This window comes from Ursus americanus, chromosome 15 (genome assembly GCF_024610735.1).
Source record: "Ursus americanus isolate L20-20 chromosome 15, mUrsAme1.1.p, whole genome shotgun sequence".
Lineage (NCBI taxonomy): Eukaryota > Metazoa > Chordata > Mammalia > Carnivora > Ursidae > Ursus > Ursus americanus.
The window spans coordinates 60416143-60443596 of record NC_142141.1 but is presented as its reverse complement, the minus strand read 5'-3'; the positions used below and the strand labels follow the sequence as shown (position 1 = coordinate 60443596).

At 50.9% G+C, this 27454-nt stretch overlaps 1 protein-coding gene across 5 annotated transcripts in view; it reads right to left on the bottom strand.

Annotated features, from left to right (window-relative positions):
• The window catches only part of MED10 (mediator complex subunit 10), a 206265-nt gene that overhangs the window by 17871 nt on the left and 160940 nt on the right, over positions 1-27454 (bottom strand). Inside the window, exon 4 of one of the 5 annotated variants that reach the window (XM_087867992.1) lies at positions 22058-22169. The exons of 3 other annotated variants lie outside the window; for them this stretch is intronic. In XM_087867992.1, the coding sequence (XP_087724118.1) occupies positions 22058-22169 (112 nt within the window). One more of the 5 variants, XM_087867993.1, reaches the window with a different exon arrangement.

Here is a 27454-nt window from a genome sequence, read left to right as displayed (position 1 = left end):
ATTATTTCTCCTGGTATTATCAAGAGAGTGTGTGCCATCTACTCTCGGCCCCCTTACCCTCCGCAGAGTCATCGGAGATGCTGCCCGCTTCATTCCATCCGCCAGTGAGGCACCAAGGACTCTGTACCCACCGCGAACGTCCCGTTCTGACCATCACCTCGTCTTGCTCAGGGTGATTTCCAGCACACATTCCTTACAAGAACACACAAGGAGCCTCTTCACACTCTGTCTATATTGATACTCTGCCTTATAATCTAGGCTTTTCCCAATGATGTACCTTTTCAGGCTCATGACTTTTTTTCCTGATGTTTATCTAAATCTATGTAACGGCAGATCTGTGGAATGTGACCCATCTATGTATTGTGTCTTTAGCTAGCCCATGCTCTTCAGCCTTCAGAAGAACATTCTCTACCTTTTGTTTATTTTCTCAATTCCCAAGAAGAACTGCAACCTGGTATGTCCTATCAGCACCTGTTTTTCCAAAGACTTGACTATTGCAACCCCTTCCTTATAAGACTTCTGCTCAGGGCTTTCCTATGTGTACAGATATGATCACCAGAATGAGATACATCCATCATTCGCAAGGACGCAGCCTGGGTAAGGTCTGCCTGAAAAGGGTAGTTAATTTGGGTTGGTTTTTATACATTCTCTTGCTTTACTGAAACTGAATACATTGACCGACAATGAACAGGCCAGAGGGAAGAGCTTTCTCTGGACTGAAGGCGAAAAGAAAATATAACTGACCCCAAAAGTTGGTACCGGATGGCCCACACTCCAGCCAATTAGCAGAACTGGCATTCAGCCCGGCTTTGTCTCAGACGCTAAAAAAGGCGTTACAATTAGATTTCCCTGTCCTTGTGGCAAAATAAGGGTCAATTGTCTTGCATGCCCAATTGTGAGCGTGCCACCCTTATTGCAGCCTTCATCCATATGCCAAGAAATTATATGGGGATCAAATGCATGCTGGCATTAGAGAATGACTCCAGATTGTTCTCAATGGTAGGATTTCATCTGAAAATAAGTGCTGATTTACATGAATTTACATCTAAAATGCAAATTACAGGATTCCCCAACGGAGAGCAGAAGGAAAGTTGAAGGCAGCTAACTTCCCCCTTTATCTCAAAAGCAGAGGTCCCATTGGTCTTTAGAGTGGAAAACCCCGAAAGATGTCTCCACAGGCAGCCCCACACACAAAGTGTAAACCACTGTTCCCCAGTGGTGATTCCGAGCCTCTGTCTTCCATCTGTCTGATTTCCACGGCAGAGGCAGTCGGCGCCTTCTCCACCGCCTGGTAATGGCGCAGGAGAAAGAGCAGGGTGGGGAGCGTCTGCTCCACCTTCAAAGAGAGAATGACTACGGGGGGCAATGTTAACAGTTGGCCAGGGTGTCTGGTCAGTCCTGGGAGAGGAGCAGGCGATGTCTGCTGGGTGTCTTTGCTTCGACATTCACAGAGCAGCGTAGGAAGGGGCTACGGTGTCTGGAATCAGAATTGACATGCACAGTAAGAGAAGTATGAGTGTGTGTGTGTATGTGCATGTGGGTGTATGTACATGTGTGTACACGTGTGACAGTCTTCTGTGTATTAAGTAACATGCTGAACTTTTTGTGCCAAGTGAAAATAAGATCTAGTTATAAAACTCTGTGTTTTGGGGTGCTGGGGTAGCTCGGTCAGCTAAGCATCTGCCTTCGGCCCAGGTCATGATCCTGGGGTCCTGGGATCGAGCCCCACATTGGGCTCCCTGCTCAGCAGGAAGCCTACTTTCCCCTCTCCCTCTGTTCCCCTGTTTCTGCTCTCTTGCTCTCTCTCTACCTTAAATAAATAAAATATTAAAAAAAAATACTCCATATATATGAATAGGTAACAGCTTGTATTCAGTACCTCGTGCCTCGGGCTATTGCCTACGGCGCTCTGGACATGGAACGCGGGCTCACTAGAGAAGTCAGCGGTGCCTTGCTGGGTGAGACAGGAAGCAGGAATTGGGGTGCTATGGTGCCTTCATGACTCCAACAAGCACACGGGGGAAGGGAAGGTGCCTTATTAATCAGACACCATTTCTTCTTCAATACCAATTTAATATTTAGACTGAACATCCCTACCTGACCTTGAAAGGTCGTGTGTGGCCTTGTTCCTACAGGCTGCAGAAGTACGAGCAGATGGGCTCTGGTCCCCAGGCACGAGGACTGGCCCGCGGCCACGCCAAGAGCTGTGGGAACGGGTGGGGCTGTCCTTTTCATGTCATCCCTCTCAGGACTGTGCCCACCCCAGGGTCTCCAAGGCTGGGACGTCAGGAGTTCTTCCTGCGTCCCCCAAATTTCAGAGACAGTCACTTGCTGAGAAGAGGAGGAATCTGATGTTCGGAATGCACGTGCCTAAGAGAAGGACAGGGAGACTAACAGCAGATTTTTTCGTTTTTTTAGGAGTGACAGCATTTCCACACTTTTCTGGCCAGAGCTTCTTTTATTAAAAAGTAAACTTCTATCTTTAACATATCAATGTCCTTCTGGCACTTTAAGTAATCGGAAGCATATCATCTTTCCTTCCACGTGCTCTAGGATACCAGCTGGACCCAGTGCAAGTGCATTTCAGCCTTCAGCATCCCAGACGACCAGCTCTTCTCAGTTGGTGCCTTTCTCTGGCTAGCGAGCCTCCGTACTTTCACCTCAGTTGCCTGGAGTTCACAGGTCCTACCCTGAGCCTGGTAAGACCAGACAGCCCGCCACAGCCATGTGGGGCAGGGCTCAGGGCTCTGCAGTCACAGGGTCACACAGGGCATCATTCGGGGACACCAAAATTACGGGCTTTGGCCAAGGGAGCCGTGGGGGTGTCTATCTGCAGTTATCCAAGATCACCAAGGGGCATTTGACTGAGGGACAGGAGCTGACTCACAGGGGACGTGCTATGGGTGTGACTTTGAAATGCGGGTATTGACCTTTTCCTTTCTCTTGAAATGTGTGTCTCGGTTTTGCAATTAAAAGGGAATGTTTCTACATTTTGAATGGAATAAGACAATGAAAGGCTGTTCTTCTGCCTTGCCTGCCCTCACCCAGTCGAGGGACACCAGCCTCCAGCCTCGGCCACAGCAGATGTGCACGTGGATAGGGAAGCGGTGTTTCTTGTTAACAAAATACGATCCTGTTACATGCATTCGTCCACACCACGTTTCTTGTTCCTTTATTGCGGGCATCCCTTGTGGTCAGTGCACGGAGAAGGGGGGGGTAGATAGAGATCTAACACTATACGTTTGTACATTTCTTCACAGACTCACAGACTTACTTTACATAAATTGGATACATTATTATTCTAAAGTGCAAGCTCTTTCTTTTTCCTTACGTTTTCCTCTTCTTATCTTCCTTCCCCTCCCCACTCCAGGGCGTGGAAGCCCTCTCCCTGCCTCCCACCTAAGGACCCCTGTCACAACACTGTACACATTCTCACTTGTCACACAAATGTGTACACATGCACACGGTTCCTTTTACAGAAATGAAGATGCCACGCGTGCTACTCTGCTGCTCGACTTCCAGCTCACCGATACTTCCTAGAAATCTTCCCAGCGGTCCGATGGCACTTCTGCTACATTCAGAGGATAACGGCAGGTGCATCATGGGTTTCTCAGCCTTCCAGCACTTTCCCTACTGATGGGCAATTAAATGGTTATCATTTTTGCCATCTGGAAATTATATCTTCGTCCAGATGTGCCTGCAAAAGTCTTGCATTCCTCTCAGTGAAATGGGTTCCCACGAGGGAAATGGCTAGGGAGACCGACATGGTATTGCCGACTGTAATAGCCCTTGCCCAGGGAGATCCCAGTTCCCATCTTGCCAGAAACGCCGTTTTCCTGCATTCTCTCTGCACAGCCCTGAAGCCCGCGCCTGCCTCCCTGAGGTTCGCAGGCAAGCTCGGTCCCTTTACCTTAATCTGCATTCCCTGCTGCTCCTGAACTTGATCTTGCAAATGCTTACGAATCACTTGGACGTGCTCTTCTCTGGATTTGCTACTCAGATTTTTGCCATTTGTCTTCGAACTGTCTTTCTTCAGTGATTTATAAAGCTTGTTATTTTTTGAACAGTGTCCTGGTTAAGCTCCCGGTTCAGGAGTCTCACTGGGAAGGTATGCATCTCAGCTTTGCTGCTCAGTAGCCGGAGAACCATCTACCTCCCCAAGCCTCGATTCTCTCATCTGTCAACTGTGGATAGGTATCCCTATCTCACAGGGATATGGGAAGACACGCTAAGTAAATAAAAATATTTACAACATAGGAATTATTTAATTAAAACCATCATTTCTATTTATTTGGTTTGTGATTCTTAGAATTGACATAGGTTTTTAATTTTTATGTTAAAAATGTGTGTTCATTTCAAATGTTAAAGTTTTCATTGTTTCTGCCTTGGTTAGGGAAAGGCCCATCTCCTTTCAGTCTGTGATGCACCTGTCCCAGCAGGGTCACAGACTTCTTACCCCCGTAAGTGCAGTTTCCTACTAAAGGCCGGAGGCCCCTGCAGTTCCCACCTGCTTGTGCTTCTGCCCTACAAACAGTTTCCATATTTTGTCCAGAGAGGAGCACACTTTCTTGGGGTTGGGTTCACAGAATCCAGTGCTAGCCCTTCACAGCCAGGGTCCCGGGGCACGATGAACGCCTGAGAGCCTAAGGCCCTCTTCATGCGCGACGCTAACTTGCTTCCTATGATGTGGGCGGCTTTCAGTATAAAGTGTGTGCAATGGGAAGTAATTTAAATGATAATTTTGATTTGTTTAATACTGCCAATAGTTTTCTCTTGGCTTAAAGTTTTGCTTTCAAAAACAGTAAGTGATCATTGTTACTTTTTCAAGTATTTAAATGGAAGTTTGCCTTTGTACAGAGCTTTCCAATTATTATCATGAGCTATTCTTTCTAGTATTTGCATGAGATAAGCAGTATGAGAACGCTTGTTTCGCCATAAAATAAATTACCTTAATGTTAATATCATCGATTTGCTTTTTAGCAAGGACTTTGTCATATCCTTCCTTGCCGCCACTCATACTTTGATTTGTATCCATTTCTAACTAATGTTTGTAATTAACTGCTTTGGTAAGTAAAAGCAATGCAAATTAATGGAGTTTCTTTGTTCTTAATTGCTGAATTACTGTTTTCACTGAGATTGCAAATCATTTTGGCAAATATACATGGTTATGCTTTTTATTGCCGATGACTCAAGAAATTAATGATTTAATTGATTAACCCTAATTAATGATGGTAATTGATATTGGCTGCCCCAGTCTACAGATGAATGGAAAGCACATCTTTCCATTTCATTGGGTTTCATCATATTCGCTTCCATATTCAACGTGAGAAAAAAAAAAATCAGTCTCCAAAACAAAAGCCACTAATCAGTCATTGTGCCAGGACGGCATTGCCAATTCCTTTCAGACCAGACATATTTATCTGCAATCCACACCTATTTCGTATATAATTCATCATGACTTCAGGAGATACGGTGAAAACACTTTATAAAATGGCGTGTTCTGTCAAGGCAGGGTCTGGGATACAGTCTTCAACACCCTCGCGGCGCTCAAGCAGACTCTTGAAAAGCACTTGCTGACCCGTAGCTGGAGTAGTGCTGGAGCTTTCTGACCAGCTTGTTTGGACAGGTGCTGATACCCCCACACCATTCTCGCTCATGCTCTTTCGTGGCTCTCCAGATCCCAAAACCTAGATCAGGGCTCCTTGGGGATCAAATATTAACTCCAAACTGCTCAGTCTGGCACTTGAGACACTCCTCCGTGGAGCGCCCTTCCACCTGACCCAGCTGGTCCAGCTATTTTACCCTGTTTAACGAGGCTTTCGCTTCTAGATCCACCAGGTAGCTCGTCCCTCTACCTCTCCCCTCTGCAGGGGCTGAGGTTCTGCTGTGCTCGCACCACTTCAGTCTGGAACAATGACATATATCCGTAGTCTTGAGAAAGAAGTCCGAAAGCTGAGCTGACCTCACATGCCTCTTGCTAACCTGGTCTCAGCCGGGTGCCTCTCGCCTGGTCTCACCCCTCTCTATAACCCAGTCTGAGCCGTGGGGATGACTATCGCTCACTTTCCCACTGTCTCTTCACCTCCACTTTCCCAGCAGACAGAACTGCTCCCCACTTTTATCCAAACTTGTCCCCTGTAGCCTTCGAGGCTCTGACACCGCCAGCAGATCACGCCCCCGGGACATACGATGTACAAGACGGTTTCCATGGTCCTAGATCCATCTTGGAAGCTGGGCTTCATTGAGCCTTTCCTGGGAGAGTCCCTTCTGGGTTGGAGGTCCCCTAGAGCTTCCCTGTGGACACTCTAGTACTCAAGCATGCGCCGTAATGGAGTGGACGGCAGTGAACAGCTCAGCCCTCATCCCTGTGCTGCTGGCCGCTCTCAGCTAAGGACCGCTTTGGAATTTGCTCTTGGTTGAAGAGCGCCGCCTCGCCCAAATTCATATGCCATTCAAAGGCCCAGCCTCCTCACACCAGTAGGGGAACACTGAAAGGGACCTTCTCAGCTCCAGAGCCCCCACCCCCCATCCTCCGCCCCACCCAGGAATTAACTGAGGCCTTTCTTATGCCCACGTGACAGCTCAGCTCTCCATTCTGCCCCTTCCGGCTGCCCTCCCTCCCCGTCAGGTGTGCAACCCAAAAGCACTTCCCAATTCACTTTTGTACACAAATCTCCTTCTCAGAACTGCTTCCTGGGAAATGCAACCTGGAACATAGGACTGAGGGTAGCCCCTCGAGGTCAGGGAACATTTCATGGTCCGTGTTGCCTGCTATAGAGAAAGCTTTGCCTTAAATGGATTACTTTATGAAGCAAACGCAGACCGTGTTCTCTCTTTACACCGATGAACCAACAAAGAGTGAACAAAGACGGAGAAAGATCTAGTAACCCTAATGGTGTTTCCACTTGCCATAAGCCAAGACTCAGAGCGTTTATAGTTTATAGCTATTTCCAATGTCACCATAAAGCAAGGTGGCTTCCTCAAAACACAGATAAGCCAGAAACGCTCCTTAAGAGAGCGAGCTCACGCACTGGCCACCACATGCCTCTCCGCTTCTGCTTTTATGTCTAAAAGACAGTAGGTGGCCCACACAAGTTCACGTTCACCTCATCCTGGGAGGCAGGCTGGACTGGCTTATAGTATTCCCTGGGGCTAACTACCCTCCAAGTAACAGGTTTAAAAATAAATGCATGCTGGCTCCGGACTCCTGTAAGGAAACATTACACGTGCAGGATCCAAAGGCAGTTGTGGAACTCACCCGCACTGACATGTCTCTGGGGGTTCAGGAGAACACGCTGCAGACAGAGCTGCCATTGTGCAAGAAAACATTGAAGGTCTCCAATTCACAGAGGACAAGGAACTCTTCAGACCAAAATACCTGGCGTCCTGTGGCCTCAGCGACAGTCAGTCTCCGTCCTTTCCACACAGCGGGCAGGTGACCGCACTCAGCTGGTCCCCCTCGGCCAGCGGCAGCGTGTTCTGTTGTCAGTATTCACCACCTGCCGTGCCCAGTACTTTCTGCAGGCCAGGAACGGGGCTGAGGGCTTCACATGCACCTACCTTGGCTCATTTAACTCTCACAAAAGCCCCATGAGATTAGTATAATTACTGCTATTTTACAGGAAAAAAAAATTGGGGCTTAGAGACACCAAGTAATTGACTCCAGCCCACACTGCTGACAGGTGGACCAGGGTGATGCCCGTTGGACCCCTGGATGCTCGGTGGCACTGCCTCCTCGCTTACTAAGTGCCCTCCAGCCCCGGATCCCAGCATGCACCAAGATTGTATTCCTCACGGCAGGAAGAGTATCCTGCTGGTTGTTTCCATATCTCCTCCACATCAGGTGCCTAACACCCTGGAAGAAAGCTGGGGTCATGCAGGGGTGAGGAAGGAGGGAAGGAAGGAAGATGATGATGGGTTTGTGTCTGCGTCCTGGTCTATTTTTAAGAGAAAGCCCCATTGACAGTAGATATTATCAGGCATCTATGGTCATAATAATACTGTACAACCAGAACAAAAATCGGAACTCAGGTAACAATAAGCATTTTTTTGGCTTACACACCTGTGGGTCCCAGCTGGGCGTGGCACAGGTGTGTGCTCCATGTGTCCCTCCTCCCCCTCCTGAGCCAGATGTCCCTCTCACAGCAATGGTGGAAGGGCCAGGGGGCCAGCCCCATGGCACAGGTGTTTTCCAAGTCTTTGCCCACATTGGTTCTACCTATGTTCCACTGGTCAAAAGTCCAGGGATGTGAGGACAAGGGGGGTGGGAGGCAGGTTGGAGGGGTGGTTCTGGATGGTACTCTAATATACCAAGATGGTACAACTGTGTCTGAGCATGGTGACAACAGTGCTGCTGTCCCTCCCAGACAAACGTCACTCATCCTCCAGATTATTCCCACAACCCCCTTGGGCTGCCCCTACCCCCTGGCATCTTCAGTCACAGTGGGGTCAATAAGCCACTTTAAATAGAACAGTGTGAGAAACATGCTCTGATTGCAAATGCAAAATAAGTATTTCAATCTAAAGCATAAAATCGTTTTTATTATCCATTGTTTCAAATCATCCATGCTTCTGCTCCCCTTTATTTACACGTTTAGTCAAGATCTGTCCTAGTTTTGAATTATGCCTTTGTCATATTTAAGGCCAGTCCCCTCTCAAACATTTGGTTATCATCATCCTTCCAGATCAAAGTAAGAGAAATCGATGGGACTTGTTTATAGTGTCATTTTTCCAGCCTCAAATTCTCTCTATCTTGACAGGTCTAAAACGTTAATGGTAGATACATAGTAAACATAGAGAAAAGAATTATTAAGTACATAGAGAATAGACCATGATATTTGTGTAAATTTGTTATCATGGTTACATTTATAAATGTTTCAGTATTTTGCGTTTATGTAACAGAAATGCTTATGATGCACCCAGTAAATAAGAGGATAAAATATAACCCTGCTAACTAAGAGCCAGAACCACAGAAAGGAGCAACATTCTCGACATTCTCGGTGACATTCTCTTAAAATACTGTGTGTCAGCTGGTAACATCAGTCTGGACCAGTAAGAAAGGGAGCCCGTTTCTCATAAGGCAAGCAGGCGATGAGGGAGAGCCAGACAGACAAAAGACAAGCCTGGGACCTAACAGGACCACCTAGTGAGTCAGTGCAGCCAGGAAGCAGAACATGCTTGCAAAGACAGGTGCAGACTGCCTCCAGGGCTCATGGACGGGGGACCCGCGGAGGGACCACAAGTCTCCCTGCCCAGAGAGGGTCTGGAGCTCGGGAGCCAGGCTGGCGGCAGCTGTGTGGTCTTGTCACCTGACTGCAGCCCAGATTCCCAGAGGACAGAACTCCCCCCCCACCCAGGTTCAAACTTGAGATTGTCAAGGTTTGGGGAGCAACAGAGAGCTATTTGGGGTTCTCCGAAGTGAAGTAGAAGGGAGTTACTGCAACACTGTGGTGGTCGTGGGTGACGTCCAGCCTCCTTTTACCTTCCTCTACCTGCATAGTTGTGTGGGTGCTTGCTTTTACTTGTGACGCTTCTTTACACAACATTACAGAACAGAAAAATGCCCCTCCGCTCCCCTGTCCCGCTCCACCTCCCTCAACCATGAGGGATCCATTTTTTAGGTTTTTTTTCTTTTTTAAAGATTTTATTTATTTATTTGAGACAAAGAGACATAGCCAAGGAGGGGTGAGTGGAGGGGAAGAGGGAGCAGCAGACTCCCCATTGAGCAGGGAGCCTGATGTGATGCGGGGCTCTATCCCAGGGCCCTGAGATCATGACCCAAGCCAACGGCAGATGCTTCACTGACTGAGCCACTGAGCCCCCCACAGTTATTTTCTATTTTATAGTAATGACCGCTGCTTTCCCGGAGCGCCATTAACCAGGGTCTCTAGATCTCTGGGCAGAAAAATGCAAAGATCCGAGAAGTGAGTCCATGTGATCAGGTATTTTTCTACGAGGAAAGCCCCACGGCCCCCAGGAGGGCCAGAGCGTCATTTGCACAGCATCTGAAGCCGTGGCCCAGGATGGCCAACCCCACACACGCACGTCTCTAGCAGAAGGACACACGAGGCTAATGGAACAAACGTGGACAAAAGCATGAATTGTTGCCATGGCCAGGAAGGCAAGAGGAGAGAGGCTGGAAGCATGGCTCAGCTGGCCCTACGTTCACACGGCAACATGGCAAGAGGCAGCACAAACCTGCTACCCCCGAGGTGCCCGTGTGCAGAGGTTTGAGCCGACGCAACAAACAAGATGGGTACAGGATCTCCGGTAAAAATGATGGGCATGTCTTGCACAAATACAAGGTGATAGGCATGCATGTGATCTTAAGATGGAAAGAAATTTGGATGGGGGAGAGAACAGATGACAACACACTTGATCCTGCAATGTCTTCAGATATAAATGCTGGGCAATAAAATCCTATGTGTCAGTCTCACATGGGGTGAGCCTGGGGACACACGTGTAAGCGCAATGCTGGGACCCCTTCCCCAGGGGACCCCAAGCCTCCACACTGAAGGCAGGCAGGGCTCTGCGGCATCCGATGATTTGTGACTCCTACCCACAAACTCATCTAAGCAACATTGACAGGGGCCATTTCTCATTCGGTAACAAAACAGATAAATCTAAATTTCAGAAGTGGACAGATACAAAGGAGAGAAGATCTGATGTGGATAAATCCGTGGCAGAATAGCCGGAGGGAAATGATCAGCTCGGTATAGAGGAGACGCTGCCACTTGGAAGAAAACAACACGGAAGATGGCCTGGCTGGTCGGGAGGGTAATGAATTGTGTGGGGTAGGGCTCAGCTCCACTGCCACTGGTGATGAATTCCTTCCCAAGCCAGAGGAGGGAAGGCATTTAGAATTAATGTGCAATGAGAAACCCTTATTGGGTCTTGGTAAGTCCATTTTGAAATGGTTCGTTCTCTTTTGAATCTCCTGTTATCAAAGGGAGCTTCAAACATTAGTGGGAAGGTCACTATCACAGGAGATTATGTGATTCTTGGATCCAGCTGCAACAAAGGTCCCCCAGGAAAAGGCTGGATCAAGGGGGAAGACACAGAGGAGGATGAGAACAAAATTGCTCTCTTGCAGTAAAGATACTGTAAGGTGGCCATGGGCCCTGCTCCAGTTTAATTAGGACCTGAGTTGCAACTGTTGCACAGTCGAGTCTGGCTGTCAGGTTGTGGCATCCTATGCCTTAAGGAATGTCGAGAAACGAGGTTAGCAGTTTCCAGGGCACCAGGAAAACATAGTCCTACCAAAGAGCTGAGGACATACCAGCTACTGGCTCTCCTCTGCTCTAACAGACCGCCTAGGGCAATCGTTCCCTGCAGTCACCCGAGGAGCTTCAAAACCACTGATGTTTGAATCCCAAACCCAGAGACTGGGATTTCATTGGTGGGGGGACTAGTCCAGCTCTGGAACTTTCAGAATATTTACAGCAGATTCTAAGGGACAGAGACCTCGCGAACCACTGCTCTAGATACATTTTTTCTTTCTTCCTTTTCTTCCCCCCAATTCGCTAGGTGTAGGCAGCAGGACGTCTCTGGAATGCGCCGGCGAGGCAGGTGTGGCAGTGGGAATGGCAGGGGGAGCAGCCGCAGCAGGGAGACAGGTGCTCCTTCTCGATCTCTACCTATTAGAGAGTTATTGTAGTGTTCCTATTAATAATCCTCAATTTACAGGTGAGTAGACCGAGGCAGAGGGTGATTCTGCCACCTGCCAGAGATCACACAGCCAGGAAGTGGAAGCGCCAGGTTCTGCTCCACCCTGGATGCTGATGCCCAGACGGTTCTGCTGCCTCAGCAGGGTCAGCTGGAGCCTGGTCCCCTGCTTTCCGGAAGGCAGCTGCAGGTGCACCTCTCCTTAGCTTCTCCGCCTGCAGCCGCCATCATCTCTTCCAGGGTGACCCACACCCTGCCCTGGCTTTGCTTCCTCCGTGCTCCCCCTTCTCCTTCCCATACTGAGGGCAGCACTGCTCTTAGGGGAGCACAGGGGACGTGGCCTGTGCAGCTCGTACAGAAGCCAGCCCTTCCCATCAGCTGCCTCTGCATCTCCTCTTGAGAAGGGCTGGGACCCTGTCTCAACTGCCCTGTCTACCGGCCATGACTCCTCTTTCCATTTGTTTAACCACCTCTGCCTCCATCTCCGTGTCCCACGTGGGCTCGGGAGCTGTGGCCTCCAGCCCGTGCCCAGTGGCATCTGTGGGCAGCGAGGTGCTGCTCGCTCCACATCCCAGGGCTAGAGCCGCCGGGGCCTGACGAAGAGCATCCCCTGCACACCAGGAGGGAGCACCTGCTCTAACGGGAGCCTCCTCACTTGTCCGGGTCCTTTTGTTTAACCGGAGGAGAGGATCTTTTAGTCTTTGATTAATTACTATTCGGGGCAGGATGACGTCATTTTGTGGTTACACAGCCCATTAGAAAATTGAAATCTGGCACTTGATTTGGTATGCTGCACTCCCTGCTGGGAACAATTTACTTTCCTGGACTCTCACCTACTACCCGACAGACCCTTGAGAGGGACACAGGATGTGGAGTCCCCGTGGCTTCCCCAGGGGCGGGGACACACAGAGTCCAGCCCAGAAATCCAAAGGAGTGGGTGGGTTGACAGAGCGGGCAAAGGTGACCAGCTCACTTTGAAAAGTGTAGATGCCGTCCTTGGAATAGAAATCCATCCCCCATCTGGGACTGGATTCCAGAACTGGAAAAGACCCTAGCAGGAGGCATTCGTCTGCTAACAGAACATGGTGTGCGTGCTGGCCTTTCACGAGCTTCTTCCGCGTGGAAGCTGTTTCTCTGATTTTCTGAGGCTGGTGGGTGGTGTGGACCGCTGACCCCTGTGGACCTGCTGGAGGGGGAGAGCAGACTGAAACCCCCCTGGATACCCAGAACGCTCAGAATGAGCTGTGAAGTCTGACCAAATGCCAACCCCACTCTCCCAATGCCACCTCCTCCATGTAGCAAACACCTAGGCCCTCCTGCCCCAGCCCACCTCCCACTCTGCCCCCTGCAGGAGCCTGCCAGCCTCTCCTCCTGGCCTCTCCCCTAGGCTCACATGCCTGGGGAGGAAACAGTTGGGGGGGGGGGCAGCCACATTGCCCTGAACAGGAAGCACGCAATGCTTTCCCAGGCTTCGAGAAGACCCTGAGTGTTCCCCTCTGGCCACTGACAACTACCTGCCTGCACCCTATGTCAGGCTCAGGTGTCAGAGCAAGGCCAGCTGGGCCCATGTCCCACATGCTGAGGGATGCACACACTCCAGAAACTGGAGGAAATGCCAGGCATGCAGCTTTTCTTTTCTCTCTGAAAAAATGCAAGTCTCCGGCTTCAGTGTATAGAAATGCATTTGGGGCGAACAGCAGAAAATGGAGGAGTAGGTGGGGTTCACATGCTGCTGCCCAGGGAGGCCTCCCCCGGTTCCGTCTTCACCCCTTCCCACCCCTCCGAGAGGACAGGGAAGAAAAGATGAGACCCCGAGCCTCAGGTCTACGGTTCTCTCATCTCTGAGATCTCAATCCTAAAAAAAATAAAAATAAAGAAAAGCGAAAGCACATCACGAAGTGTTGCAACAGTAATTGTGTGGAAAATTCATGGAACCGAGAAGTACCATGTGTCCTCTAGCAACCACTCCATAAATCAAGCAGAAAATAATAACACTATGCATGTGCTTGTGTGCAAGCATGATATGAGAATTTTCTTTCTTTTTCGCTTTTTGCAAATATGACAGAAACAAATATTCAGGGTTCTTTCTTCTCCATTTCAAGTTTGGAGCTGAAATCTAGAATCAGCCTGCCTGCCCCACCGCCCCCCCGCCCGATCCCGCTGGTGTCGCAGCCCAGCGGTGGGTGCGTGCGTGTGGGCACAGCCCAGACAAGAAGGGCTGGCCCTGATATCCCCCTGGGAAGGAGGGGATGGCATCAGAATACCACACCTGTGTTTCCCTTCATCTCAAAATGCAGACTAGGAGATCAGTCCAAGATCAGAAAACTACATTAGATTTGGTCCCTGGAAACCAATGTGCTGGATGCTTCTCCTCGTGAGAAGCTGCACTGTGAGCCCCTCCCAGCAGAGCCTGGGCCAGCTCTGCTTGTACTGACAGGTCAGGAGTTGCTCTAGGATGGGGAGATCCCTGGGGCAGAAAGTGCTGGCACTGAATAGCTCAAGCCAAAGGAAGAGGTTCTCTCTCACCTGCAGAGCTGATCAAGCCCCCAACCCCTGGATTGGAAATGGAAGCTTCCTACGAGGTGGACGGAGACCCAGAGCTCCCAGGACAGTCCCAGCAAGGACATGCCCCTTAGCCAGCAGCCAGCGACATCCATCCCTCCTACAGCCTGGAGGAACAGCAGCCGGTGGGGCTAGGCTTTCCAGTCATGCCCCTTAGGATTCCACCTGGGAGGCAGCCCCCCACCCAATGGTCTCCACTAGGCAGCAAGGCCCCCCTCAAGGCCAGAGACCGGAATCCCCATTCCACCACACTCCTGACTTTCCCCGTCAAAATCAGAGGCTGTCCCTTAACTCTGGGATGGTAGGTGGCCCAGGTCATCTCTCTATGCTTCTCCTGTGGGACAGGTTGAAAATGACCCTGGCACATCCCATGGACCCAGCTTTCTGGAAGGGAGTCCCCAGGTACCCACCAGCCATCTGTGGCCAGCCAGCAAAAGTGCTGCCTGTCCCCTCCCTGGTCACAGAGGACTTCCTGCATCTCGATTTTGTTCCCCTTCTCCCTCTAGTATCCCTTCCCCCTCCCCAACGGCAGCCCCACCCTGCAACCTTGCAGCTCCTGCCAGTCACCTCTCAACCACCCCTCCCTTCCACTCCCACTCCAGCAAAGCCCCAGGGCTCCGGCCCAGGACAGATCAACACAGAGAGCCTTGGAGATTTCTGGAACCACAGGCTGGGAGTGTGGGCTATGAAGGGCTCAAGTTTCAGGTATCATAACTAGACAATGGTTGTACCAACTCTGTAGTTCCAAGCAGTTGATTTCCCAATGGCCCCTGGAGTCCCTGCCCTGTCCATCACAGGCCCCTGGCTGAGCTATGCAGATAGGTGACAGCAGGTGTCCATCCTGTGGAAACAGGGACATAGGCCATAGGACCGACTTCATTCTTGCCAGGATTATTCATTTTTCATTCCACCGATACACAGGGAGCAAGAGGAAGCCGTTTTTAGTCAACACCTTCAGAGCCTCTGGACCAATCCAGAGTGTTGTAAAGGACGGTCCTCTACGAAGTATGCAGAAACCGTGTCCAGGCTGTGTGTTCACATGGGGATCCTCTGTTCTCTCCTGGGATGCCACCCGGCTTTCCTGCCAGCTACTGAGACCAGCGTTTTCACCTTGACTTCAGAGATCGCTAGGCTGATGCTGACCCAGGGGCTGCCTGAAGTCACCCCCATAGCAGAGGGAGTCTGAAGTCACCCCCATAGCAGAGGGAGCCTGAAGTCACCCCCATAGCAGAGGGAGCCTGAAGTCACCCCCATAGCAGAGGGAGCCTGAAGTCACCCCCATAGCAGAGGGAGCCTGAAGTCACTCCAATAGCAGAGGGAGCCTGAAGTCACCCCATAGCAGAGGGAGCCTGAAGTCACCCCATAGCAGAGGGAGCCACGTCATCTCATGAGGCTGGTGGTCCAGGGGGAGGGACACATGACCAAGGCATATGCTGTTCTGACAAACAGCAGTGAGCAATGTTTTTTTAAAGAAAATTTACCTTTGTCAATAAAAGGAAAAAAGACCTCAAGGTAAGTGGATTATGTTTTCCTAAAATGACTGCAGCAATATTTCGAGTTCTGCAACCTCTTTCAGAGCCTCCTGCTTTCATCGAGAGTTGGATCTATTCTCCTTTCTCTCTGTACCTGGGTGTGTTTTCCCAAATGCATCAGAAAATAAAGCATGAAAGGGAAGGCATGGGTGACTTCCGGGGCCAGGTCACAAAAGGTAGAAAGGGTTGCGCTTGGCTCTCTCTCCCTCTCTCTCGTTCTCTCCCTCTCTCCTTCACGAGAGGAGCTTTGGAATCCTAATCCCCCAAGCAGGGAATGAGCTAGCCCATGCTAGAAAGACCATGTCAAGAGACCACGGACGCCTGAGACCCCCAGCTGTTGGGGTGCCCCCCACCCAGGCAGCACACATGCGAGCAAAGAAGCCTTGGAGATGACCCCACCACAGAAACTGTCCGACTGTCATCCCATGAGGGACCCCAAGCCAGGAACCTCCTGGACTATGCTGAATTCCTGACCAGAGAAACCAGGGGAGATGATGAACGATCACTATTATATTGGGTCACTTTGTCATTCGAGAATAGATAACAAACAAGACACAGGTGCACACGCTCTCTGCTGATTCACTGCTTGTCTGTTTAGGGAAAGCAAGATATTCAGCTCCTCGGCACCATCCTTCCCCATTAACCACCCGACTCATGGAAGAAGGCCATCCCCTCAACAGATGTTCATCACCGGACAGTAAGCAGTTTTTACATAGACGTATCCTGGATGGGGAGTTCAGAGGAAGCATGCATGTGGACAGACATCCTGCTGCCGACACACAGGGCGAGATCCTGACCTGGTAACTGCGGGCCTCACCACCAGGAGAGCTAAGCAGCCCCATCCGCTGTGCGCCGGGTGCAGGTGAGGTCCCTGTGCACGGCTGAGGGATGGAACGCCGCGGGGGAGGCGACCATGACGGAGTGGTGAGGAGAGGTCTCAGCCATGATCTGGGAATGAAGTGAGTCTCATTCACATGTGTCTGTATCCAGTGTGGTTATGGTGTGGTGCTGAGCACCTGCGGGTCCTAACCTGCCTTTCTCTTACGAAGTCTCACCAATATTCGGCCAATCAGTAGCCAGAATGACCATTTCTCATTCTCAGCTAAAAGTTATGGAATAAGGAATGGGTTGCTGCCATGAAATTCCTTTCTCTGTGAATGGGAGTCATGACACACCTGCTGCATCATGACAGGTGACCACCTGCTACCTGCTCCCACTTCGTGCAGAGGTATTATTTGTAACGGGCAGTTAGTAATGTAATATAGCCTTCAAGTTAGTAATGAAAAGGCTATACTGTAGAAAATGCTTTGGGCTCCTGGAGAGATGCTAAAATAAGTTTCAAGACAATACAGACAAACAGCTGACAACAGGTGACTGCCTTCATAAAGCTCAGACACGCAGTGAGGGGAGCCTATTGAACTGTTGAGTAAGGGTTCGGTTATTAAAGAGTTCAGTGCCCTGGGCATCAGACTGCCACAAAGGAAAGCTATTTTGTCTTTTAAATATAATGGACCCCATCATCTTAGGTGATTTGGAACTCTCAAAAACAAGAAGAGAAAAGGTGACCGAGCACCCATTTGTCTCTCCTCTTCCTGCTGAGACACCAATAAAGTTAGAGTTAGAGTAAAATGATTACTAGAGAGAGAGAGAGTGAAACAGAGGATGGAGGAATGAACTCATACTGGCAAAGAGAACAGGAAAAGACTGGTCAACAAGTGAGAAATTTCACCAAATTTCAGGAAACTTGAAAAGTGATAACCTGAAATCCAGAGAGAGGAAATAGAGCAGAGGGTAAGGACCATGACGGCACTAATGACAGTGATGGCAATGACCGTATCAGGGACATGCACCAAGTGAGGGTCATGTCTATGCCCAGTGGGACCTTTGACACACATATTCTCACATCCAGAGCTCACAACAGCCCTGAAAGATCAGCACAGTTACTCTCTCTGTTTGTAGCTGAGAAGACGGAGGAACAGAGGGGTCACGCAACTTGCCCAGGGTCATAGGGCATGGGAGCATGGAAGCCAGGATGGATGCCCAGGAGGTCTGGCTTCCAATCTTATGTTATGCCCAGAAGAGGGAGATAAACCGTCATGCTCAGAACCTAGGAGAAGCTCTAGACCCAGCGGTGGCAGGCACTGTGGATAGATACGGAAGGAAAACAACAGAAGAAGGGATGGAGGATGGAGGGATCGAGCGTCCAATTGTGCAATGTCTGCCTGAGTTCGCCCTCCAATTCCCTGCCCCTAACCCCCAGATTTTGGTGAAAACAGAGCTCCAACATTCCAGACTCCTCCAGGCAAAGTAGATAAGATAGACGCATGGATGGATGGGTGGATGGATGGATGGATGGACAGACAGGTGAATTAAACCTTACCCCAAATCCACCATCTATTCATTTACTCAAAAGTAAGGCCTGTTACTCAAAAAGCCTCCCCAACATATACAGAGATCTCTGGAACTTTTCTTATTCAGAAGCCAGATTTCCACACATATTAGCAAAGGAAATTTATACCAGCTATCTGGATAAATTAACCCATCTGCCACCCTTAAACCACACTGTAAGGATCGTGCTGTATATAGAGAAAACCATCAGAAGGAAAGAAAAGGACAGGCAAGAGAGACAAATAATTCACCTGACATTTGGGGAGAGATGTGGGGGAACCTGATACTTCAGAGAAGAGACCTCTCCCCAGAATAAACCTCCTCTAAATTTCTCAGTGATTTGAAATATCACTGCATCCATCAGATATGCTGTCCTGGCTCACCCCCTCCTTTCCTTCAGTTCTATGTTCCAATGTCACCATATGAGCAAGACCCAAGAGGTCAAGAATGTGAACCGTAGGGAAAAAGTGGAATGACAGGAAGGTTCTAAAGGCCATTTTAAACTAACGCTGAGGAGGTGGGTGGCAACTCTCACAAGAGCGGTTTCCAGAAGCTTTGAAGTTCTACCACAAACACAGCCAAGATCTAACCCAAAGCACAGTCTCTTGACTCTCCCTTTGAAATGCATGTCACCTGTCCCTTCCCTCCATGCCTCCTGACACCACTGTCATCCAGACCCCTTACCTCTTCCTCCACTGGGTGACCTCAGCATTCCCCGAGCTCCAGGCTCTGCCCTTCCTCTGCCAGTCCCCCTTTGGCCAGAAGGAGATCCCATTCCCCCAGAGCCCCGACCCTCCCTCCCCAGATGGTCACCATTGCCACTCTCCTCACAGGGCCCCACAGGCCGAAAGGTCCTCCCTCCTTCCTGCCCCGTGCGTGCCCCTGGATGCCTGCAGCCCACACGGCCTGGGCCACCGCACCGACGGCTCTCTCACACGCACAGCGAAGTACTCCAGCTGTGGCATGCATGTCAGGTGCTTCTCTGTGCTGCTAGAGACCGGGTCTCGCACATTTGGTAAGCAGGCAGTTATCCAATTAAGGTTTCTTAACTAGCGGGGCAACAGAGGTAGAAAAGATGAAATATTTCATCTTTATGTTTCAGTTTAATCACGTGTCAATACATTAGATGAATGTATATTTTCTGTTTTAATTACAGGTTCCACCACTAATTTCTGCGATTTTCACTCCTGCGATTTTTATAGCCATACTTAGATGTTATTCAGGTGTTATGAAATTACTAAGTTCCCTACAATGATACAATTTATTTAAGTGTGTTTAGGTGGTCAGGAAATACCCAATAACTACGGGGGAAATGGAAGGGAAATTCAGGCAGCCCAATGCAGAGCGCTCGGCTGGGTCTGGCCAGCAGGTGCGTGTGGACAAGCGCCGTGTGAGGAGGACGGCAGAGTGAATCTGAGATTCAAATGTCAGCCTCGTGATTCTCCCCATTAGTGCAAGCTGAGCGGGCTCTCCGTGGCCCCCGTTTGTGAGTCTCACATCAAGGATGTTGACAGCAGTCGGTTCCTCCCCGGGTCTAATGAGCAGCTCTGGGAGCGGGAAAGGAAAGTCCTGGTAATTCTCACCATCGCCTCCAGTGCTTTTAATCAGTGCTAAGAAGCTTCCTGTGAAAACTGGCACTAATTACACATCCCTCAGAAACGGCGTTGGGTTTACTGCAGCTCCGCGCCAAGCCGGCTGTGAACACGAGTGTTACTCCCCTCTGCACAGGGAGGGTACCTGCCTTAGAAGTGGAACAAAGCAGGGTGTGAGGCCGCCCGGGAGAGCACTCTAACCAAGCTGTGAGAAGCCAGAGGTCAGCAGGCAATGCAGTGCAGCATCGTCGGGGGGCAGCTCTCACAACCCCGCCGCGCCCCCCCCAAAATGGCCCAACCTCACCAATCACCAGAACCAAATACAACTCCTCGGTGGAGCGTTCCTGGGGGCCCGCCCTATAAACTGCTGTAGCTTTTCTCTGCCCCCGAAGCTTACATCTGAGCGACGAAATTCCTGGTTCTGATGCCAGTGGACCTTGCATCTGCTGGCCTGCCTCCCAGAGGCCCTGGGGCCCCCTTTAGAGCATTTGGCTCTCCGGTTCCTGCCCAGACACTCCCTGGGCGCATCCTAGAGGCTGGCATGGTCACCAGACCCCATTCAAGGCTGTTCTGCAGTCCCAGCAGCAGGGCATGCCAACCCGGAAGGCAGCTCTGCTGACCTCACTTGAACCTTTTTCACTTCCCATGACAAGAGAGAGGCATCTCCTGATCTGTCATTTCAGCCCCTCCTCAATTAGTCCCATTTACAACGGACCCACTAATTATCCCAGGGACCAAGGCTCACTGGAACTGCTTATTGACATACAGCACCAACCCTGCCCAGAGAGGTCCAATGACCTCTAGAAGGGGACCCCAGTAAAACATCCAGCTCCATCATGTTTTGGCCTGAATTGTGTTCCCCAGACTCACATGTCAAGGCCGTGACTCTAAGTGCCTCAGAATGGGAGTGTATTTAGACATAGGATTTTAACGAGGCAGTTAGACGACGACAGACAGGTGTCCCCGCAAGGAGAGATTAGGGCGCGCAGAGGAGATGCCAGGGGCCGGAGCACACAGACAGAGGACCCTGCGGGGAGGCAACAGACGGTGGCCCTCTGCACGCCCGGGAGGAGGCCTCAGGAGAAGCCAGCCCTGCCAACCCCTCCACCCCGGACTTGCAGCCTCCAGGAGAGAGGCTGGGAGAACGTAAAGGTCTGTGTTGAAGCCGCCCAGCCTCGGCGCTTCGCGATGGCTGCCCAAGGAGACTAGGACACATTGCACATACACACCCGAACGTCAGCAAAGCAGGCCGTGCATCCTTGCAGGGTGACGTCAGACCTCTCCTCGTCTTACCCCTTCTTAAACCTTTCACCCCTGTCAATGGCCCTCTTCTCTGCTGGAACCTCTGTCCCCAAAGTGCCACACTTGCAGCTTCCTGTTGTCTGATCGTCCCAGGAGCTGTGTCATTCCCGTGCAGGATGCCCTCGTAACCTGGGAGAATCTCACACTACTGCATTCCTGGAACAAACGTATCCACTCCCTTGCTAGTGTGACGGGTGCGCATGGAGCCCATATCCAGGCTCAGAGCCATGTCTCGGATTAAAGATACAAGTCATTGGTTCACGTGGGTCATGCCACCCCTCAGTTCTTACACGGACCCTGGGCTTCACACTCCCTTCCACAGCTGGTCCCCAGCACTGCGCTCCGCACCACTGTGGGCATGCATACAACAGGCGCCTATCACCTTCATCATCCGGGACCCCCTTCTTCTGAGAGCAGCATCCCCTTGCTGGATCTCCTCCTCCCACTTCCCCACATGGTTCTTGCAGGAATGGCCGTGTCCAGGTGCCCCTGTCCCACTCCGGCACCTACAAGTTACATTCTGGGCTTCCTGATGCAGGACCAGAGGTCACATCTGGATGGCCTCTCTCAGGGGCTAAAATAGCAAAATGTGCAGGCCAGGTGCTCTCGTCCTCCATGACGAGCAGAGGCAGAAGTTCTGAGAGAAGAAGAGGGAAGAGGGAGGAGGACGAGTCGGGGGAGGGAGAGACACAACCCCCCAGGGCAGGCGTGGATGGGAAGGGCTGGAAGAGAGAGTCCTAGAGGGTTCAATGCTCAGTCCACCAGGTCCTCGGCTCCCGCTTCCTTTCTGCTTCTCCCACTTCTCTGTTGCTCCTCGGCGTCTGAGACCCCATCCTTATACCTCCAAGGATCAGTTCTTTATTGTAAGCTACTCGTGTTGGTTTCTATCACGTGTAGCCTTTCCTACGACAAAGCACTCAATATAGTCTCTGAAGTCGATCTAATTATGGCTGTTTCAGAATAAATGCAGTGGTGAATTTCAAAATAGTGAAATGCAGTTGTGTTGCTTTTACTTACGCACACACGTCCGGCCAGAAGCCTCAGCACGTAGGTCCCACCAGGTGGCATCCATGAAGGTCCGATGCATAGACTGCTTGTATACAAATGGCGTCCGAAGACGCTTGGAAATCTGTAAATAGACACCGCTCCCGTTTGATCGGCACCATGAAATTGTTTCACAGCCCCTCCCCAATGGGTGAGACAAAGGCAAGCTTCTGGACTTCTTACCCTGGACTTCTTACCAGCACCCTGGGCTGGGAATGCATGGACGAGGGGCCCCAGCCACAGGAAAGCCGCTCATTCCTCCTGCCTCATCCACCCCTGCTCTGTCACACTGGAGTGGTCTTTTTTCCCAGCTCCCCACGTTGCAGAGGACTGGGCAAAACTGAGTCCATATCCGTGAACCGTGTCAGAGCCCCTTGATAAAAAGTTAACAAATACATGTTGCTCTTTGAATTTTGACTTGTTAGAGGGAAGTTGGATTCAAGGAACACTCCTCACCCCTCCCATGCGATCCGGAGTGGTTTCCCTAAAGCTGTGCCTGCTGGGGAGAATGCAGGGGAGGGGGCATGAAGAAGGCGGGCTGGGCAGTTCCTACAGACCCCGTGGATGGAACAGCAGGCTGCGTCCCCTGCGTCTGGCCAGCTGCCAATCCATTAAGAGCAAAGAGCAAAGATTTATTCCTCGGCTTGTATTATATCCATGCATAAAATTTGGCCCCGTAACTACAGACCAGTGCCAAAATCTGTTTAGTTCATTTAAATTTTTGTATTTATTTTAATTAAGCACTAGCAGAATGCCATTTGTAGTGGCATATTGAATACCTTTGTAATTAACAGTACCAAACCAGAGAGATGGGCTTCCTCCACATTTTTTTAATTAACTGAAATAGTTCAAGGACAGAATCAGCGATGATTTCCTTATGGATGCAGAACGTGGGGGTGAGGGAATATGCCACTTATTGGCAATAACTGTAATTTTTTTATGATTTTATTTATTTATTTGACAGAGAGAGCACAAGTGGGGGGAAGAGCAGAGGCAGAGGCTGAGGGAGAAGCAGATTCCCTGCTGATGAGGGACTCGATCCCAGGACCCTGAGATAATGGACCTGAGCTGAAGGCATCCAGGTGCCCCCAGTAGCTGTAATTTTAAAAAACTCAAGGATCTATCAGAATATATTTCTGTTTTTATAGTCATTACCAGCAGAAAGAACACTAAGCAGATGTAATGTGTTCAATATTTGGAGTAAAAGGAAAAATCCTCATTCTATGGCAAAAAGGTAGAAATTCCAGTTTGCTTGAATGGGGTAAATGAGAGGACTGATTCAACCTGTTGTAAGTCACATGGGTCCCAATAACCGCCTGAAATCCAAAATGCTGATCCCGAGTCTGTTCCAAAGCCTCCCTAGAACCTGACAAGAGGCATTCACAGCCTCATCCATTTTCCCTTTGCCAATGTTCCTTTTTTTTCTAACTTCCATCTCTCCTCCCCGCCCAAAAAAGCCTCCCAACATTTTGAAGGAAATTTAAAGGAAATGTGTCTTTCTGCGGATCTGAGCTGGAATTCCTTCCCCTAGTACATGAGATGCCGTTCCGCCTTAGTCCAAAGCTCAGCCCAGGCAGCTGGGAGGGCCCAGGCTGCTTTCCCACTCTCCCGGAGGCCTGGGCCGGGCTCCCGAGCCGCTGGTGGGCACGGTGAAGCAGCAAGTTCGCATTAGCGCAGGGGCCCCAAGGGCAGGGCGACCTCTCCTCTCCCCCAGAGCGTCCACTCGGGGCCGCAGCCCAGCCCCGCTGCAGCCTCATATCACTTGAAAGACACAGTTACCGCCTTACTGAGTATCATTGGCTGTGGCTGAACACAAAGAAATCAGCCTGTTCCTCGCCAAGTGCAGCGTCCCCACCAGCAAGGCACCAGTGGGCCAGCATGCTGCTCTCGGTGAGGAGCCCTCGCTGGCTCCCTGGGGGAAGGGGCTTTGATCCATGCTGTCTGTGCTCCACGTAAACTTGTGAGATTCAGCAAAATTCCTTTTCTCATTTGCTGAGTGGAACGACCCTGTCTTTTTCTCCCTTTGATGCATAGCTCTGAACTGGCTTTTCAGAGGCAAGCTGCCAAGTAAGATCCCATCAATATTGGATTCTTCGTCCATCATAAGAAAGGGGAATCATCTGCTGTGCTAAGGAAATGACATCTATTCTACACCAAATAGACTCATGAATATGCAGTCAGGTCCCAGACAGTTGGTAACCGCAGAGCTTGTCTCTGTGGCCTCTATATCCAGCACAGACTGGCCTGCTCAGGAGGCAGGAGGAGAACAGGCTCGCCCTATTTTATAAGCAAGAGGAGAAAACGCATCTATCCGCCTGAGACAGGCTGCAAGCACCACCAGTTTGCTCCGTGTTGGCTCTCGAAGTAACAGCACCAAGGCTTTGCCCTGCGGCAGCGGGCCCTGCTTAGGGAGCACTTCCATGGGGCCTCGCCGTTCTAACCCTGATGACCGCTGCTCCGGGAACAACTGTGCGTCTGCTGGGTGGCCACATGGCGAAGAAGCCACCACTGCCTCTCCCAGGCCTCTTGCCAAGGATGGCAAGTCTCAGCTTTGCTCAGCGGCCACAGCACAGTGTCCCCTGGACTACTTGGAGGGAAGACGGCCCCCGGCCGCGTCCGCCACCCATCCTCCAGGCCGCCGTCCTGGGTCTGGTGCAGCCACAGTGCTGGGAATCCGAGTGGGTGGAAGTCATGGGGACAGAAGGGGCAGAGTCGTAGGCAGGGAAACCCAAAACGGAAAGTGCCCAGCCTCAGGTATTAGGGTGCTTCCGAGCCTCATCCTGTTGTGACCTCACAGCCACCAGGGTCACCCCGGAGGGCTGGGAGGGGCTGCAGGCCAGAAGCGGACCATCTGGGAACAAGCCATGGGGTCTTCACGGACAGGGTCTCTCTCCGGTTGAAAAGTGTGTAGAGTGAACAGAGTGAGTGGATGAATGAATGAATGAATGAATGAGTAGACCGGCCTGGAGGGGTGCCCTGGCAGCCTCTTCAGCTCATTGCCTCACAGAGGTTTCAAGAAGTCCTCATATTCTGATGTCGGTAGTGCAGAAGTTATTGTCTCTACTGGGGCCCCCGGCTCCTGGCACCCTCCGCTCGCCTGCCCTCCACGGAGATGCACTCCCCCCACGGCTGGCAGAAACCCTCCACCCACCGCCCCAGCTCTGAGACAGGAGGCCGTATTCACAACGAAGCCACCAGAGTCCCACTGGTGATAATTCGTCAACACGTCAATCTACTTTTTGCTTTGGGAAGTGAAGAAGAACCCAACGGAAGATGTATCACAGGAGGATACGCTTTGCGGTGTGACCTGCGTAACTCCGCGTGTCACATCTTTCCTCCCAAGCAGTTTGTAAGGGATTGTAGGGAGATCATGTGATTCAGAGACGGGGAGAGAGAAAGAGACAGAGATTATTACAGAGACAGCGATATTCCCAGCGTGTTCCTCTCTGCTTTGCATTTCTTATCACTGAGATGGTGCAGGTCCAGAGCCTGCCAGTCCGATGGCAGAAACAGAGGCTTGCGGGACTGAAATCCTGCCGTCTGTGAAAATGCTCCATCAGCTCTGGGGGTAGGGAGACAAGGGGAATGGGTCTAACACCCCACCTGCAGGATGGTGGAAGGGTCCTGCTCTTGAGGCCGGAATCCTTTTGCCTTGAGCCCACTCTGCTCCTTCTCAGAAGCCCACAGCCTGCAAGATAAAAGCAGGAGTGTGGAGCCCGGCTCCTGCCGTGGCACGTCACTGGGGATGATTTCTGGCAAAGCCAGCCTGCCCACTCTCACTCCTGACTCCTCCCTGGAGGCTGCCAGGCTGGCCCTTTGTGCAGGATGGGATGGGCCACCCCTGCCCAGCCCGAGAGAGCTTATCTTCTCATTCGGTTTCCGCCGGGGCCTAATTAGGAACTGGGCACACCGTGGCAAGGAACGGACATGGATGAACGGTTTTGCTTGCGCACTGAGGGTGTGCCGGGCATCTGGTGGGCCTGACAGGCGCAGACGCCCTCACAATGCCCTGAATCAGGCCATTCAGGCCCCAGAAGGCAGCCCGCGCGGTTAATGAGGCACCCCCTCCTTCCTGGACACACTGCGTCCCCATTTGGTGCACCTCATTAGGTCTGTTCTGGGGTCACCATCAGTCACCGCAGGGGTGTGCTGGGGTCGCGGGGGACACGGGCAGAAGGCAAACATGACCCAGCCACAGGAAGGGACAGCCCAGTGGGCGGGTGCAGTATGGGTGCTGGACATTTGTCTGGAGCTGCATTGAGAGGTGTCCTTTGGAAACTAAGAAGCAGGAACCTCTGACCCTTTTACTTAAAAAGAAAAAAAAGATCATTCATACTTCGCATCTCATCAAAACTTCTCCTGCTGGTGTCTTACATTTTAAAAGATGCGATTTATTTAGTAGGTCCAGATATCCTCATTGCTAAAGGAGTAGCTCTCACTGTGGCATTTCAGGGCTGCAGTGGACTCCAGAAGGGCGCCAGCTATGGGGGCTTCTGAGCCTCCGTTGCCAGCTGCCTTTCACGCACCGTTCCTCAGTCTGCAGGCCTACGTGGCCTCATCACAGGGCCTGGGAAGTATTTTGACCTTGGACAGTGAAACACCAGGGCCACCTGCAGGGTTACCATGTGATGATTCTGGGATCTGACTGGTCCATCAGTGAGAGCAGATAAGGAGGTGTCCGGCCTCCGTGCTCACAGGCACAGCAGCGAGAAGGTTAACGCGCTCCTTGTCCAGCGCAGAGTCAGAGGAGTGCCAGGCTACACGGGGCACCTGGGCTCCCAGCAGAAAGGCTTTCCTGTGTTAGAGCGAGCTGCGGAGGCCTCCGTCGGGGATAAAGGGCCATTCTAATTGAGTTTCCTGGCCTTAAAAAAATCGCAGGTTTAAGGAAATACCTCCATACTCTTCCTGGTTGTACAGCTTTTTTTTTTTTTATTACTATTAATCCACCGCAATTTTGTGACAAAGGTGAGGAAGACGTCTCCTATTATTAGTTTTGCACAAACAAATCTCTGATGTCGTTCCTCGGTCGTCCGCCGAGTGTGCGGATTTGACTGCTATCCAGTCATTCACCATATTAGCATGTTCCTACACCGCAGCAGAATGCTCGGTCCTGATAGACAAGGGAAGGGCTGCTTCTTTTATTCCTTCTCTTTTGCATCCTAAGACGTGATGTGAATTTATAGCTCAGCTGTACGTAACCGGACATGCCAACCTAAGTTACCAGAGCCAGGACCTGCGCCGCCTTAAATAGAGGTCATCTCGGATCCCGCCGATGACTCGCTTCATTCAACTCCAGCACAAGACACGGCCTGAGGTTCTGTTCTTCCCGAGATTCTAGGAAGCTGAGACACAAAAGCATGGACTTAGGAG